Source organism: Corvus cornix, chromosome 4 (assembly GCF_000738735.6).
Source record: "Corvus cornix cornix isolate S_Up_H32 chromosome 4, ASM73873v5, whole genome shotgun sequence".
In the NCBI taxonomy this organism is placed as follows: Eukaryota; Metazoa; Chordata; class Aves; order Passeriformes; family Corvidae; genus Corvus; species Corvus cornix.
Window position 1 is genome coordinate 18,691,182 of NC_046334.1, and position 18,383 is coordinate 18,709,564.

General features: G+C 41.1%; 1 protein-coding gene across 5 annotated transcripts in view; it reads right to left on the reverse strand.

The window, feature by feature from the left end:
- FAM13A (family with sequence similarity 13 member A) overlaps positions 1 to 18,383 on the reverse strand; it is a 124,222-nt gene that overhangs the window by 101,579 nt on the left and 4,260 nt on the right. For all 5 annotated transcript variants that reach the window (XM_039550661.1, XM_039550664.1, XM_039550663.1 and 2 more), the window contains exons 3-4: positions 17,017 to 17,226; positions 8,025 to 8,205 (exon numbers count right to left, since the gene is read on the reverse strand). In XM_039550661.1, the coding sequence (XP_039406595.1) occupies positions 8,025 to 8,205; positions 17,017 to 17,226 (391 nt within the window). The remainder of the gene's footprint in view (positions 1 to 8,024; positions 8,206 to 17,016; positions 17,227 to 18,383) is intronic.

Consider the following 18,383-nt stretch of genomic DNA (forward strand, 5'->3'; position numbering starts at 1 on the left):
TTAATTTCTGCCCAGTTCCATGGCTTTCTTGCCCTTCCTTCCCCACACTACCTTGTCAGTTAAACTTTATTAAATCAAACCTGTGAAAAGTCCATCATCCTATTCAGAACAATCCTGCATGAGTAGGGTGAGATACATATGCAAAACACAAGGCTAAAGCTTGTGGCTTCAGTCTTTTTTAACACTTCCCTCTGAATGTAACTAAGCAAAGGATCATTAATTGATTTATTTTAATGGCAATTTAACATATTTTATTCATCACCACTTCTCTGTCATTTAAACAGACATATTTAACAAAGTTTCTAATATATTTCTCCTATAATTGCTATTCTTAGACCTCAATCACGATAAGGACTATTACACTCTGTGAGCTCTCCATGGTGACATTTTCCTTGCAACAGATATATGCTGAGCTGAAGATAAGTTTATATTATGAGCACACACCACCCTGCCTATTTATACACAGTAAACCCCATCTGCTGCCACACTGCATGATCTATCAGTTTGACTAGACTTTTCTGAAAATGTGTGTAAAAAAATAGCATTTTACTTTAGCTCTTCTCATTCTGAAAAGTCACGACATCTACAAATGTCACTTCAACTGACTAGAAAAACCCAGATCTGTGAGAAAATATTCTCTCACACTTCCACTTTCCTGATGCATACCCTACTCCTTGAAAATCCTTCATGATCTTTTGTGAAAATCTTGTTAAAGCATCACAGTAAAACTGTGTTTATAGTCAAGGTTCCCTTATGTCTATTTTCATGTTAATTAGGCATTACAACTGTGTTGCTTTGAGAGTTAGACACACAATTTACTCCAGTTACAAAATCCTCAACAGAGGGACTTGATCCCCTTATAGCCACATATGTACAAATTACTTCAGTAACAGCACCAGAAGCATCAGTTTCACTACCACAAACACCAGAAGGGTGGCACAGACCTGCAACTTCTACAGTTATTTCTAGAAGAAAAAGTGTTGATGAGCGCAGATCTATCTTAGAGATTTGAGGTGGAAAACCCCCACTGAAGTTATCACAGTGGCTTGCAAAGCCATCAGCAGATACACAGCATAGGCAGAGCAGGAGCAAAATCTCTAGTGTCCCCTCCCTTAGATTCCCTGGACACCATGCCCTTCCCAGAGAGATGCTCTGAATGATCTGTGTGCAAAGCAAAGCATGTCCACATTAAGCATTTGGAAAAAATGCACCTTGTCTAAATGAGGCACCAGCATTAACAGTGTCTGACACAGTTAAGAAGGGTTGAGGGCAAAGGTGCATCAGCACCACAAGTTTTGCAGGGTATTAAAGACTGAAAATATTGGTGAAGTCATTTTAAAGCAGAAGAAGCAGTAGTTCTTGAAGTTAAAACATTACTTGGTAATAGGATCAGGCTGTCAGCTCTTCAATTCAAAATCTGATACCCAGCAGCATTTCACACTTCTGCCCAATGTCCTACAAGCATGGCTGGCTCACCCAGTGCAGCTCTATGCAGCTCCTGTCCATGCAGACCCCACACCCACATGTTCTTTGGGTTCTTCCAGACCGAGTGCATGTCTCCTTCCATAGGATGGCTCAGGAAAGCTAGTCTCAAATGGGTTAAACCACAGCAAGGCTCTGTGTCACAACTTTTACTCAGAACTGAAGTGACCTGAGGTCAGATTAACTCACTGTGAAAGAATTCCTTACATCTCAGGCATTTAGTTAAATGAATTTACCTCAGGGTCTCTGTAAACAAGCTCTAACAGCCTAAATGCAGAGGGAGCTTTTGAGACAGTGAATCCCAGACTCTACTGAGAGCGGTGCAGTGACACACACAAACACGCAAGTGGCATGACAGGCATCACTACAAGGCTCTGCCACCATCCACCACACCTGGGAAACTTGCCTCAAATGGCCAGGAGGACCTGGGATGTAGTCACCTGTCTATAATGAGCAGAACTGAGTTCATTGAACTGATTTCCCCAGGCAGCAAGTGCTGACAGCTCCCTGCCACAACTGAGAGCCAGAGATTTCCATGTGAAAGGGTCATCTCATTATGAATTCCCAACAGTGTTTAACCCCACCCTGTCTGAGATGCAGGATGCACATTACCATTTCCCCATGTGGCTTTGCAGAAGCAGCTTGCATGGAATGACAGCACTGTAATCTTAATTTACAATCACTGAGGGCTATGTGCTCTATAAACTACTTTTGCTGCTTGTACAGTACCTTTTTTTGTAGAGAAGCACCACAGTCACCTTACCATTCTCCCAGGGAATCCTGCCAGAAACGAAGGAACTCAAAGGACAGGGAACACTGCATGGATTTTTTGTTTCTCCAGCCCAAGCAAAACATTTTCATTAGTACCTCAGATATCCCTAAGTCCCTCAACAAGCACAAATGGAGATTTTGAGAGCAGAGTTGCAGTAATTTATAGAAGTTATGACTTGAGGCAGTCTGTTCTGTGTCTCTAGGCGGTCTTTACTGTGCCTGTAACAGATGCGACCTCGTCCACTTCAGCTGATAGAAGAGATTTGGCCTAACACACTGGTCCACAAACTGATGCAGCTGAAAACAGGTACATATTCACGTTTGCAGACTCTGTTGCAAGATCACAGTCTAATAAGTAGCTAAAGATACAGCAACACTCACTTGAGACAGGTGTTCATCTCAGTCTGTGTGACTCGCTTATGTGCTCTGCATCATTTGCAGGCTTATGTCTCACCAGTCTCACCAGTGAAATGCAATGACAAGATACAACTGTTGAGATTGTGCAGAAGTGTTTTAGCTCCTGTGATACTGGAGAATCCTGGGGAGTCAACTATGGGGCATGTACTTACCTGCTTGTTAAAATCTGTTCCAGGTTATTTTCTTTAGCAATAGATTTACGAGCCTAAGTCAACTTGTTAGTTCTGCTCTACCAGCATTGCTTGCAAAATAATAAATAATTCATAAAAAATAAAAGCACTAATAAAAAAACCCCCAAAACAATAGTATATAATGAATGATAACAATTATTAATAAATAATAAAATTATGCAAAATACAGGCAACACAGGTAACACAAAACAGTTAGAGTGATGCTGCCACAAAGACTTTACTGACTGGCTTCATTTATAGGAAAAATCTTTTGCTTAAGCAAAAGCTCCATTTTTCATCACAAAATTACAGTGATAGTAGGCATCTTAGAGAGAGCAACCTACACAAAGGGGGACAAAGGGCAGTCCATAGCCTAACATCCCCTTGCAAAGTATGTTGCTCACATCTCCAAACATTTCAAAGCAGAGGCTCTTCAAAAACACTCCTTATGATTGTATTTGAGCTGTATTGCTGAGCTCAAATATTCATGAGTATTTAATATGATTATGGATGAGAACATTTATAGACTTGGTATATTATGCTTGATGCTTTAAACTGTCATTATAGGCTTCAGCATACTGAATACTTATGAAAAATTCCTTTACAGTGCTGGAAAATGCAGTATTTAAAATCTTTATGAACCCTTTAAGAAAGGTTATGTCTGCATGCTCCAGTTTGCAATAATTAATGTTTAAACAACAATATTCAGTACTCAATTTGGCCCCAATCCTGGATGCACATTTGTTTTTAAGACTGATGCAGGACTGGGACTGCACTGCTTGAAAACAAAGCCCATCCACATAATGTTTCAAAGGCCAACATTACTCACTAAGGAGTATTAATTCAGCCCCTCTGCTTTCACTTCAGTTTCACCCAACCAGTGCAGGCTCCAAGGCTGCTAGAAACCAAGGTAAGACATTCATGCATAATTTCAGATCAGATTTTAATTCCTTCAAGTTCAGCACCTCTGAAATACCTACAGCTACCCTACAATCTATCATTTTCTCCATATCCAAAGAGAATACACTTTTCTTGTTACCCTTTGTGTAACTTCTGTTACGTACTCATCACATATAAATAACTGCATCTAACTCCAGCATTTTAGTGGGACACCTGCATTTGCCAGCCACTTTTGGGGGGACGGAGCAATCCCTCACAACATGCTTAATCTCTGCTGGCATGAAACACAACCAAGTTAATGAGGGCTTGAATGATGGAGGCCACACACAGAGAATATTGTTTGAGAGAGAGCTGCAAAAAATGGGTGCAAATGGACCCTCTGATTATTCTGTTGAGACCTCATGTCTTACCGTGCCAACCAAAGGATAGGGTAAGTGCAGCAGCTCCTCTGATACCCAGCTCCAGGAGAACAGAGAGGAGGAGAGAAAACCCACCTGGTCCTCTCCTTTTCCACACAAGCTGTCAGAGCCAAGCAGAGCCCACACAGCAGGCCTTCACTAAAGCTATGCCTCTACAGGAGCTCAAATTCAGGTCAATGGACAATAACTTCCTCCAAGAAGCTGCAAATGTTAATACTTTACACAGATTAGCCCAGTGACAGAAAAGACAACTATTTATGCTCCTTTGTGCTCACTGTTCCTCCAGGGCCATATTTCTCAATATACTTGACCTTTGCCTTCCATCACAATAAATCTGAACAATCCAAGTTGGGAAAAAACAGTGAACCAAATCTCCAATCTTTTTTTAAGCTGTTTGACCTTGCCCTTTACATGTTCTTATATCTTAGATCACACTTCGTTACAAGGAATGCAAATAGCCATTTTTTCCTTTATTCTATTCATTAGAAATACAGAAAGCACAAGATAATCTTTCCTTAGAAAAGCACCAGTGCAGTTTGTCAAACAGCAAGTAAGGAAGCAGGGGAAGTACTGGAGAAGATAAAAGCAGTAAGTTTAGGAGATGGGATACATTACAGAGGACACAAAGTAGAAAAACAGAATGAGATTAACAGAATTAAAATGAAGCCTAAATATCTGGAAAGTGGCCAAGCACCATGATTTATTCAACTGTTAAACAACTTCGGTTATGGAGCAGGAGATACTATGCTTAAGTAGCTAAATTGTCACTAAAAATACCTTGCCAAAAGAAGTCCTTCACTATCAGCAGATGGGCTTTATCTTCTCTGACACTGTGCATTAACTACACAGACTCTGACATTAATTTTAGACGAGTGTGAATTTCTGACAGAAAAATCTCAGTTCTCCCTGCTTTGGCAATGTAATTGCTGACAAGTTGGATGCTGAGCCTTCTTTCCTTATCATGGAGAAACCCCCCATGCACTGCTCTGAACAAACAACACAAAGCGAGAGGAACGTTCACTTCAGCCTCCTGCCAATATTTAATTTCTGCAGCTTCTCCATGGGCTGCCTGCAGCCAGTAGAGACAGTGCTTGCCAAGTAGGCTTCAGGCAGCCTTACTCTGTAGCTCTGAAATGTGTTCTGAGGATCTCCTTCTGGATGCTTGGCCAACCAACTGGTTAAGCCCAATACCTAAAAAAAAGTGCTGCAAGTTCTTTTCTCCCCCTATCAAATCTTTGTTGATACAGATGGTCACAGCTCCAGCAATATAAGAATGCATCCATTAACACAGGAAAAAAGGGTATTTGAACTGTTGCTCACAACCTTTGTGTCTAGACCACAATCCTGAACTGCCTTGAAAAGATCAAGATCTGATGAAACACATAGCTGAATTACCAGATGCTGAAACAGAGTTTAAATAAAATCTACATCCATAACTCTAACCTATTTGGGTCTTTAAAAAACACATTAGCCATTTGTTAAGTGTCAAGCCTTGCTTTCACTGCCTCTTTCGCCACATGAGCATTTATTTCAACACGTGTCACGTCTGCTGGGCTGGTTACACTCACATACAGCCTCACAAGCCGCTGGGTTTTCACCTCCAGTGAACTCTGCCTTTCTCAGTCTTCTGCAATGGAATGAGGTGATCCCATCTCTGTACCTTACAAAAACTTTGTATCTTTTCCATGCCATCTCAGTAGCAGAGATCCGTTGTGGCAACAACTATACAGCTTTTAACACATATGCTTTGGTTTAATATTAGGAACGCCAATTGCAATTCTGAACCACAGTTCTCTGCATTCTACACCAAAAAATACTCAGAGCTAATTTTTAAACTCTCCTGAAGGAAGCGATGAGTAAACTAAGAATTATTCTAATAGCCACTAGGGAGCTTGAGTCATAGAGATTTAGGCATTGAACTCAATTCTTCTAATTACTTTGTTTGTTCTGAACTGTGCTAATACATTTAGACAGAAATTCCCAAACTACCCATATGAATGCAAGTTTAAAAAATTGTTTTGCTTTTCCTTGTCAGAAATTTGCAGTGTTGTGCTTCCAGCAATTCTCATATTCATGCACTCCCATGCATACTACTGTCTTTTGAGCATTTTTTGTTTTGGAGAGGAAAATAATTCTCCTCAAAATGTACTTTATCTCTTTGTACTAATACAGCAAATGCTTTAATCCTGAATTCACCTTCATCATCCACCAGCAACATCTTAAGATAAGGCAGCTGTAGGCCAAGCTTTAGTTTAAGTGTCTCATTGCTGTGTGTTCTCTCCCTAACCAACGGAAAAAGACAGGCTCCTTAAAAAGACAGCAGGCAGCATCGAGCCTAGCTACGTGGAACTGTCTTGATACATTATTACAGGAAACTAATTTCTGTTTTCTCTCTTTAAAGAAATCTACTTCTTTCCGAGAGGAAGCTCAGGGGGATAGATTAGACTAATTGCTTCATGAGACTAAGTTTTACTAGACAATTCAGTATTAGTCCAGAGTGAAATTTTTACAAAGATCAATACAAATGCAACATTGATACAAGGAATCACTTGTCTCTTCTTGGAGATATCACATATCTTTCAAGATTGATGACTGAACTAAACTGCTTAGGTGTCTCCCGTTGAGATCTTGGATGCCAGCCAGAGGGTTCATTGCAGAGGTGAAGGTGCTAACGCTGCACTGCATCACAGCAGTGACTCAACAGAAACCTTCTCACTCAGGAGTGTTCCTGCACCTGGAAATAACTGTTCCTGCTACTGCTGCAAGCTGCACCAGCACGTAAAGCACGTCTTCAGCACAAGCACCCAGGAACTGCTCCCAGTTAAAGAACACAGTAAAATATTGAGTCAGGCTGCTGCCTTTTCCTGGTCTTAAAAATCAAGAGTCAAACACAGTTAGAAGGAAAAAAGGGATTTTACCTTGGTATTTATTTTAAGGATCCTTAGGTGCACTACGTCCACATCGAATGCGCCAAAATGCACACCACAGTGCCCACCCCAAAGAATCTGGTCTAACATTATAGGTTTTACTAATTAGCATATCTATCAAAAATTCCCCAATGAGAGGCTTGAATGAGCCCCCCTCCCCAAGGAACCTTCCCCTGGATGGGTTCTATCTTAGTTTACAGAATGTGTTCTGGAGAGGACCTTGGGGTCTGGGGCACACTGATCCCTAGCTATGAAGCTTCTAAAATGTTTAGTCTCTTAGCTTGACAAACAAGTCCAAGAATGTAGGCAAAAAGCACTGAGAATACAGAAGTTGTAAAAAGGTATAACAGGGGTATAAAAGAAAAGGCAAAAAATCATCATGGCATCACAGTAAGGAGTCTCAATAGACCAGTGGATCCCCACAAGCTCCAGAGCAGTTTCTGAATACACTAGAAGGACAGAGAGCCCAGAATCATTAGCATCTGAAGGCAGAGAGCAGATCACAGGGCCAAACATGCAGACACTACGCAGCATCCATCTCCATTATACAGCACCTGGGTGCTGCATCAGAGTCCTCTTCCACCAAGTACCCTTTGTCACAGCTTTCTGCAGAGAAGCACTCGTATTAACTGACAGCAGAGGAAGAAACCTGTGTGAGCACAAGCCTCCTTGCACTGACAGTCTGAAGGCCTTTCACTGTTCTACTCCCACTCTGCTACCAATGCAGCAATACAAAACTGATTAACAGTTTAGCAAACAGCAAGAGGAAATGGGAAAGCAACTCCACTTCCATTTGGCTCAAAAATAGCTTTAGCACTAAAGTTTAACAGAGCCCCAGTCACTGCCTCCATTTGATCACCTTGACAAATTAAGAGCTCTGACATCCGCATTTCTGGCCACCTGCCAGCATATGGGGAAAAGTAAAAACCCCAACTTACTGAAAGCAGTTTGGTCCAAATACAGTGGCAAGATTGCAAAGATTCATCCTGTTCTCTACGTGATGTTCAGCAACTTTTATCAGGAACTCGCACAGGTACTTCAGCAGGCAGTAATGAGCATCAGGCAGTTCTTTAAGGAGTTCTTTCAAATAACTTTCCTTCTGCATGTCATTTCTAGAGTCTAGGAAAAACAAGAGAAGAAAAAACATATGTATAAGGTTTTCTCCATTGTTGCCAACTTACTGACATGGGTGAGCAAGCAGTGGGAGCTAAAATTCACTCCTGCTTCTACTCAGAGACACACAACTCCTCAGTTTTCCTCAGGGAATGTGCATGTTTCTCCTGAGGCTCACCTGGCCACCACAGGCGCTATTTCATTCTTACCCTTATGCTGTAACCTTTTTCCTGAGCAGATTGAGCAGTTACTAACAGTCAGCTAAGAGCTTTAGAGCATGTTTATCCCCACCTGGCACAGCTAAATCTGCTTTAACTCCCTCTCTACCAGATCTCCAGATTCCATGCTCCTTCTGGATGTTATCCCTACTTCCCAAACCCTTCTCATTCTATTAGTCTCCCTTCCCATGAAAACCTTCAAAAATACGAAAGCAAGAACGGTAAAACAAAGAGTCTCCTGAAATGCAGTGTTGTAACAGCACTACAGTACCTTCTGTGGGTGACAACTCTGCTATATATTCAGGAAGGAGCCTTGCTTATGGAGAAAAGACTGTTCTGGGCACTGTCACACTCCAAAATGAGTCAAAATGTGGCCTCACGTTGGACAGTAGCCTTGTTACACTGTACAATCTTCTAGAATTTAGGTATTGATGGAAGTTTTCCATATTGAACTGAGTAACATCCAAGTATTAAAGGAAAAACTGAATGATCTTCACAGATGCTGCATTTATACAGACCCAGGTGGTGAACACAAGCTTGGCCTCACACACAGCTTCTGCTTAATTGTGTCCTGCTGCTAGAAATGAACTCACATGCAAAATTCTTTGCTCCCCTCCTCCATCTCAAAAACACCTTCCAAAAAGTGATTTGTACTCACCAAAATCTTGGGTTTACATGTCAATAAAAGCAAAGTCTTGAAAACAATTCAGTATTACTTTCCCTTTATACCAAAACAGGATGTGTTAGTCCTTGCAAACACTAATTTCTACTCTCCACAAAAGTGAAATGTTACTGAAATTTCCATATATGTATAAAAACCCCAAGGACTCTGCAACATCATTTTCAGACAGAAGACCTCATGCCCTAAAGGTTTTCTGCACCGATCTAATTATAAGCAGTGTCCATTAGGATGAGGCCATCTGTGCATTTCTAGTACTTTTTTCTTTATTTATCAGCCTTATGGGTTGCTGGTGCTAATGCTGTAAAACTGTTGTGGCATAACTGTTTTTTCCTTGGAGATGTACTGTAAGGTTTAAAAACAGTTCTAGTGGTTGGAAGGTTGGAAGTGGTTGGCTTTATTCCACAGAGCCAAGGTAAGATCATGCTAAATGCTTCTTTGTTCTTCCTTCTGTATTCTTTGTAACAGGCTGCCGTGTCCCAAAGTAGCTGCTGGCTTTCCCTGGGAATACAGACATCTTCCCCATGCTCAGGGTAACAAGGGATTTTTGCATTGAGAGGATGTTATAATCTTTAGCAAGGAGATTCATCCAGCACTCAACCAAAACCAAACCTTGCTCAGCCTTCAAGACTCATTTTCAGCCAAGAAGATGGAATAGAACAGGCTGCATCCAAAACAGCTAAGCAAATAGGTGCTGCAGCTGTGCTGGATGCCCTGCAACCAGCATGCAGAGAAGACTGGCAGAAAAACATCCCATGGCTTCTGCTGCAGGAAAAAAGAACATTTTACATTTGCTCCACATTTTTTTGGAGAGAAAAAAAGAAGGGGAAAACAAAAATCTTTGAATACCATTTAATGTATGTATAAACACTTCAGAAGTCTCATCTTTGCTTTTACCTTTAATTTCCCAGAAATATTCCAGGGCTGCACTGAACAGTATTCCAGGAGTAGAGTGCTTTGAAAAGTGGTTAGCTGTGAAAATTAGCAGTCTGTATAAAAATGACTCCCGAGAACTCAACCACTGGGTTGCAGTATTATTTCTGTTTTACAATCAGACACTTTTTGTGGCTAATAAACAGGATTTATCCTGAAAATAGTTTGGCAAACAAACAGGTTCTTTAATATACATACTTGCCACTTGATACAGCTGAAACTTGAGGGACTTCATTTGCTTCCAGGCTTAGGATTCCTGCATTACCTGTCATGCCAAATACTGTACATGGCAAGAAAGTCTTTTTAAGTTTTATATGCACGGTGAATTCACTTTTATGTATCTACTTTGGTACCACAGACTTAGTATGAATTCTTTCATCAGCAGACCAAAGTCTAAAATGCCAGTCAAATTACAGGACCAAACATTTCAACCAACTGATTAACTATATCCTTTTTTTCTACAGGTAAGAAATTAGCTCCTTCAGAAAAGTCAAATATCAAATATGCATGAAGCACACGAGAAAAAAAAATTCCTATTTGCTTGCTTATTGCAAGCTTTTTTACAGCTACAGAGAAGAAAAAACAATCATGACTTTGCAACTAGCAATCAGCTTGGCAACAACAAGCAATCTGATGTATTATTTTATTTCTGCAGCAAAATTTCAGGAGGCTTCTGAAGGCTGTATTAAATGGTATAACAATAAGGAATTTCAGTGCATTTGTCTTTGCACCGATCAAAGTGGACTGTACAGTCTCTGACTTGGTTACTAATTATCTTTTTATGAGGCTTAAAACAAAACAAAACACAACTGATTTCCATGCAGCCAGAACATTAAAATTCACCTTCTAACATACTTTTCTTTAGATAACAAAGCAACTAGCACAGAGTGTTTTCTACTACAAATTGCTTGCAGTTATGATAAGGAAAGCCAAAGCCATCTCCCAGAAAAAATGTACCTCTTCCATCACTATCATCTAATTAGGGAATGCCCTTGATAACTAATTGCCTCTCTGAGTCTCCCACTGGGGCTTTAGACAGACGGGTACTTTTTCATTTACTGGAGGAATTTCCATCCCTTCCAAACTAGAAAGATGCTAATAACCACCACAAAACATTCTGAACACAGGTTTGCACTCTGACAACAAACAAAGCTACTGGGCCCATGGCCTTAGTCATATTTTCTGGGTAGGATGATCCTGCTCATTCACTATGATTTATTATGGGGTGTGAATCAACATCAAAAATGTTATTTCTGGGCACAGCCAAACCTTTGTTCGTTTCTGTACTTTCAGGAACAGAGACAGACACCACATCATAACATTATAAGAAATTACCCTAATTGAAGGACATAGAGACACTGAGTAACAGGAGGCAGCAAACCCCATTTACTGAGCCATCAAATTCCTTCTCCTCGTGAAATCTAACAAAATAGGACTTTGCTCCCTCTCCTCCTTCTCCAGTGAAAAAACAAAGGAGGGAACTCAAGTGTTTCTTCCAAAACAATCCAGAAACCAAAACCAATTTGTTGATTCTCCTGCTGATGACATTTCATGGATTTCAGCTTTATTTTTAAAAATTCCTTTTATAGTTTGAGGCGAATCTAGATAGTGACATGCATACATGGTATTCCATGCACTTTGCACAATTTTCAGGACAAGTCTACCACTGCTATCTATGGCTCTATTTCTTCAAATAGAACAGCTTTTCAACTTTAATTAAAGAGCAAAAATAGTCCTGAGTCATGGTAACAAACCATTCTTTGGATCATTCTTCCTCCTCTTCAGTTTGTTTCAAAGTCAGTCACTAAGATTTACTGAGCTGGTAGTGACCATCAGAAAAACATCTGAGCACCAAAGTGGTTTATGCTACTCACGACTTTCAAGCACAGCACGTCCAGCTCTTTTGAAAATTTTGCCCAAAACAGCATATGGAAGGGAAAAGGAAGAAAATAAGAACGAAGGCTAAGAGGAAGGTGCTCTCAAGGCAGATGGACACACTCACCTTGTTATTTTGGGAGCCTTCCAACAGCCATGTGCAATAGACAGCATCTCAACCAAGGCCTGCAAGAGAAGCCCAGCTAGATGTGCAGTCAGGAAGGGCTTGAAACCAAGAATGAAATAGAGGGGATTGGGCTGAGGAACGGAAGAAAACCAGCAGCCTCAGGCCATGTCTAGGCTCAGCAGTCAGAGGACACAGAACAGAGGACCAAGGAAGCCAGCAAGGGCAGTTGGCACCTCAAAGCTGAACTAGGGACTCATTACTGAGGAACAAGTCAAGGAGACAAGTGGAAAGGACAGGCAGTCTCTCCAAAAATGTTAATTAACTAGAAACAGGAGTCTCAACAGTGTAGGAAGTACAGACACATTTGTGAGGGTGTTTTCAGTCTCATTTAATTTCAGCATACACCCACAGCTCACAACAAGAGGGACATATTTTCCAATAGTTCATGCTATTTCTGAACATATTGAGTGTCTCTGATGTGCTAGAGACACAATCTAATTCCCCAATTCATCTCTGTTCACGTTACTCATTCCCTCTGCAGAACATGCTGCCTGAACACCACTAAAGGTATGGAATTCCTGCAAACAGGTGGGTGTAATTGTTTCACTCAAGTCTCAAATGCTCTGACTGTAAACAGCTCCAGCCTGGAAGCACCGAAGCCACATTATCACAGTGCCATGCCCCAGCCAATTATCTGTGCTGTGAGGTGAGGAAGAGAGGCTAGTGCTCAGTGTCATGCTACCATGTCTGCATAGCTTCCAGCTGCCTTGCATACTACCGGACTGGAGGGCAGACAGAAAAGCTTGCATCTGTCAGCAGCTCTCAATGTGCCCTGGGAAGCTGATCTTCGGCACAGAGGCAGCACATTGGCATTGCAGTACCATGGCACCCACTGGGCCGCCGGAGGAATTAAAGCATTTCTCTCCACCTCCAGAGTCTGTGAGAAGTGGGACTCCAGTCTTTCTCTGCCAAGAAACAATCTGCTTCAGACATGATCCTTCAGACATGATCCTGCCCCAGAGGGAAACAAATCACGCCTTGTTGCCACCAGGAGCAGAAATGTTGTACGTCCTCCTTGTAAGAAGGCTGTCATCACAATCCAGCTTGAGACACCTCACTCTCTATCATGACAGCACTTCGTAGCACTGTATTTATCCTTCATTCCAACATACTGGAGGAAGAGCACACTTCTTTTGGAACTCTGGTGTGTGTCATCTGCATAAAAAATCCAGTTCCAAGACTTTTTACAGCATAACAAATGTCATCTGCACATGGAAAACTGAAGTTATTTCTCTAGATTGGAAATAGCTCTGTTAACACTAAAATGACAATAAAAGTCAAAGGAAAAGGTTAAAATTATGTCACAAGATCCCAGAGAACCACACATACCTAACAAATCAGATCTGGTGCACTGCTGCAGTTACCATGGTTAAAAGGTCAGCTCTCATCTATTAATTTTCACAGTCACTGTTCAGATCAAAATTTGACCTCTAAAATCCCCCAACACAAGCTGTATTTTTGGTTCTGCTTGTTCACCTAACTCAAACAGCTGCTGGCTACTAAGTGCTCTGTAAACTGACCTGTTCCGGGGAGCTGCTCCTTCCCTTCCACCACCTCCCATCCCACACCCTGAAACTAGCAAGGCTGTTCACAGGCACCAAATAAAACTATGCCAGTCATCACAAGCTGTGAGCAGAAGGAGGTATGTGAATTAGAATTCACATCTAGCTGCTGCCCACTGCAAAAATCTAAATTCTATAGGATGGAGCTATGTCAAGAAGCCAGAGTGATGAAATAGCATTAAACTTAATTAGACTGAGTACAAAAGGAAGACAGAGTCCATATTTCACTGTACCTCTGCTGGAGGAGGGAATGAAATAACAACAACAGAAAAAAAATTTACAGTACAATAGCACTTTGTCTTGATGAAAGCAAGTGACCTGTGAAAGGGGTAAGAGCTGTACGTACAGTTCCCAGTATGTACAGATGTCTTAAGAGTCAGTGTTCACGATACAGAAGATAAGAAATGAAAAGCCAGAAGGAATAAACAAGCTCAGGCAGGGATTGCTGTATGGGAGCTGCTAATTTCTGGCTGAGGTTTCTCTAAGTACAGCCTATTTCACATGGGTGGGCACAGCTCTGCTCTGCAGTGAAGCCTCAGACACAAAAGAGATTGTGATGGACATTTTTTACCCCAGAACTCCCCGTAAGGAGCAGCCTTTATTTGTTAGGCACTGTGAGGAGACCGGCCAACACCAAGGTCATGATCAGTGTGTGCCCGGCTTGCGCTTGCAACACACATCTTCGATCAACATCGTTTACAGAGGGAGGCCCTTCTCAGCTCCCACTGCCACTGGCCTTCTCCAAGGGCACAGAGAGAATGCCAGGACACACCACGATACACTACATGATGTTTTATGGAGCTGCATAGTCTTGGCATTACGTTGAATATTTATATAAACATACTTTAGGACTTGAGGGCAGCATGCAGAGCTCTGTTTCACACAACACTGCATAGGCTGCAGACAGCAATGCCAAACCAGATGCATGGACTTCCTGAACACCAACAGGACAGCTTCTCTCTTTCATAATAGGTCAGATTATTTCTCTTTGATTTGGTAACAAATTTGAGAGCAAATTTGATTTCAAATAGGAATTGAAAAGGGTTACAGCTACAGGTAAAATTTGTAATTTTCAGTCCAGTTTTTTTTTTAACTAGAGGGATCAATCTCTAACCATTTTTATAGTGAGTAAAGTAACTATGTGTTTTTCTCAGGCCAAGATCTCAGATGGCTTAAAAAATGCTGATAACAATCCCTAAAAATACACCAGAAGAAATCTAGCATAATCCTAGAAAAACATTTCCCATGCAAAGCTTCAACAGGAGAGAATACAGAGGTTGTGACAGAGCTTGTATTTGCCTTCACTGTAGACATGCCACAAAGTGGCTCCAGATTCAAAGTTATTTTTTAATAACCTGCTGACTCAGAAACAGTTTGCCCTACTCTCTTCACAGTTTACAAAACGAACACCCAGGCACGCACTCTCCTGGTACCATTTTGCAACCAATACCCTTGCACATACTTTGATAAGTGAACAGATAACTCCTGCAATCCTGCACAGCTGGTTGATCATTTAACTGCAAGCAAATGCCCACCTACCACTTAAACTAATCTGAACATGGTCAAAGTCACCAGTGCCTTTCATAACTACTCATTTATGCTCTATTTTCTATGGCATGAAAAACCCTTCAAATTTTCTTCAAACTTTACAAAAGCCTTCCCCTTGCCACAATAGCCAACTGGAATTTTTCAAATAAGACTTTTTTCTCCCTAATCAAAGTTGTAATGGCACTAAGTTGGATCTTATTGTGAGATATAGGCAAACTTAGCTATGAGGACACGTCACAGTTGGATGGATTTTTGCAGAACTGGGTTCATAGGTTACACCAGTAACTTTATTTGGAAACAAGAAAGTTTGGTGAGTAAATCTGCTAAGTAAGGATACCTATCTCATTTCCCTAGAAAGTACTGGGGGGATTTTGCCTTTCCTGTGAGAGATGGAACATATTAACCTTTCCACAAACACCACAAACAGCACTGTTCACAAAGGACATCAGCAGTTTCTGGTAAAATACATCAATATTTCTTGGGGGGCAGGGATATGGAACAGCAAAGGTGTGACTTATACTAATTTACACTTTAACTGTGATTTATGAGAAAGAACATAAGTAAAATGCAGCTCATGAGTCAGACCTGGTGAAATCTAAAAGATCCCAAGGAAAGCACAGCAATGACCAGAAAAAGGGGACTTTCTAAAACAATAGCACCTTCCTACACAACACTTGCTGAACCCTATCCTTGTGCCCCTGACAACTTTACTAAATAGGAAGGTATTTTACACAGCCCACATACAACCTTATTACAGCTGAAATGTCTGCACTCAAGGTAAAGCACAAAGCTCTTCTCCAGTGCACCATCAACACTCTCTACAGCCCAGTTAACAAAAGAAAGAAAGAAGAAACACATGGCAGTATTCTTACTCCTCCTGGAAATGGCGAAATTTTCTCTCCACTGAACGTAAGAAACGTAGAAGGAAGTCCTCAAGACAAGGGTGTGAGAACTTTGCACCATCTTCCACAAGGGATGCATGCCAGAGTGCATGTTCCTCCTCTGCATTTTCCAGTAACTTTACCCACCCACCTTGCAGCTTCTGAGGAAAACATAAAGAAGTGTTGACTGCCTGCAGCAAGAGAGACGAACTGTCAGTGACCCACACAGCCAAGCAACAGGGCCAACCACCACTTATTCCACCTACCACCACCAGAGATTGTCAGATTCAGATGAATTTGACTGAAACTTGCATAACTCTCTTCAAAATGGTTTCTCAGCTTTCCACAGCAGAAGTGGTGGTCTTTACTATGGCTGTTCCACCACTTGAAGGTGGATGAGGGGGTGTCAATAAAAAAAAAAAAAAAAAAAGAAATCTTCCATGTTGTGTGCTATGACAGGGAATAAAACATAAAGTCTGCTGTTACTTGCAAACTGGTTCTTTTTTTTGATGGACAATCACATTACTTAGTGAGAAGCAGAAACTTTGGCAGTATATGCTTTTGGCCCAATTTGACCAGCAGATGAAGTTCTCACTTCTCAGAGTCCATTACAATGAAACTGCCAAAAACACCCTAGCAAACAGAAGCAAATCTGAGTCCTAAAGAGACTACAATTATTGTCTACAAGCATACCCAAAGAAACCAGCTCATCATTTCACTTTTTATTCAACAGATATAACTGGATTAGAAAATCATAAATAGTCCAGACTTTACCCAATACATAAGAAACATTTTTCTGCCTCTTGTAACAGAATTGCACATCTGGGAGCAGGTGAGAGCTGAAGCCAAAGGAAATGAGGAACAAAGTAAACTAAGAAACCAGTTATCCAGAAAGAAAGTGCATTGAAGGATGGAGATTTTACCTCTCACTTACCCTGGTAAAGCTGGATGAACCTGGGATGTAAGGCAGACGTGATAATCCCATCTGGCAACTCTCTCAAGAACAGTTTCAGCAGACTGGCTGCTGAGTACACATCACCATCTTTAACGAGTTCCACCTCTTCCCCACGCTCGTACTGCAGACGCAGCTGCTCCACCATTTTCATGCTGCCATTCACCCTGAAGAGACCTTCCTGTGTCATACCTGTAATTAAAAACTGATTTAAGATTGAGCTGAACTACCACATCCCAGTGATACCATGAAACACATATTCTAGTTTGAATAACACGTAGTAATACAAACAAGGGCAATTAACACATCATAATATAAAAAAAAAATACTACTTTTTCCCCAGAACGCCCCCCCCCCATCAGTTAGTTGGATTATAAATAAAAATACTAGTGACAAGACCTTGAGGCCTGAGATACTCTTTTGAGAACCCACAACACAGCAATGCCACTGAGTTGTCTCACACCATGGAGAAACCAACTGAGACAGCCACATTTTCCACTGGTATATTTCAACAGAAAAGGATCCTACAAAGGACTCTACAAAACAGTTCTGTTGCTTCATTTTTGCAAGTAGCCCACTACCTTGAGCAGGACTGCTGAACTCACACATGTAACTACTTCCAGCTCCATGTTCCAGGGTAACAGGTTCTTACCTGTGACCATCATGAGGCAAAAACATCTGAATATGTGCTGAGTGCAGCTGTAACTCCATAGTGAGTTCTGCAACTTTATGACAGTAGGAAATCTCAATGAGCAAATAATGTTTCCTGCTCAGCACAAAGCCCAAAGTATTTCACAATGAAAAAGGAATGGTATCAATCACTACAGGCCAGACACCCCACACCCTGTAAAGCAGATGTACAAAAAAGGAGGCTTCAAGAGAGAAAGTCAGAAGAATCACACTAAATTGAACATCACTTTCTAGGCATTTGTTAAGACTCAAAACCTTTTGTGAAGAGCCTAAAACTGAAGTCTGTAAATTAATTTTCTTCCAGAACACTTTCACCACAAAAATTCTGCCTTTTCTAATGCTGTGTCTGTGGACCTGCTTGTTCTTCCTCAGGAGTGTAACACTAAGAGGATTGAAATATATATTGTTTTCATCAGTTCAGACTAAACGTCAAGGAACTGCGATCTGACAGAATGCTTCCAGTCCAGGAAATCAATTCTGAGGCAGCAGTTTGTAGAGAAAAATAATCTCTTTTATTGGACCAGAAGACAAATTGCTCAAGTGAAAGGGAAAAATGGACAAGCACTCCAACATTTTACTTGACTAAAGCAGAGTTTGTATTCCTGCATTCACAGAAAAATGCATTCTCATGTGACATGCTGTGCTGCCATCTCGAGGGC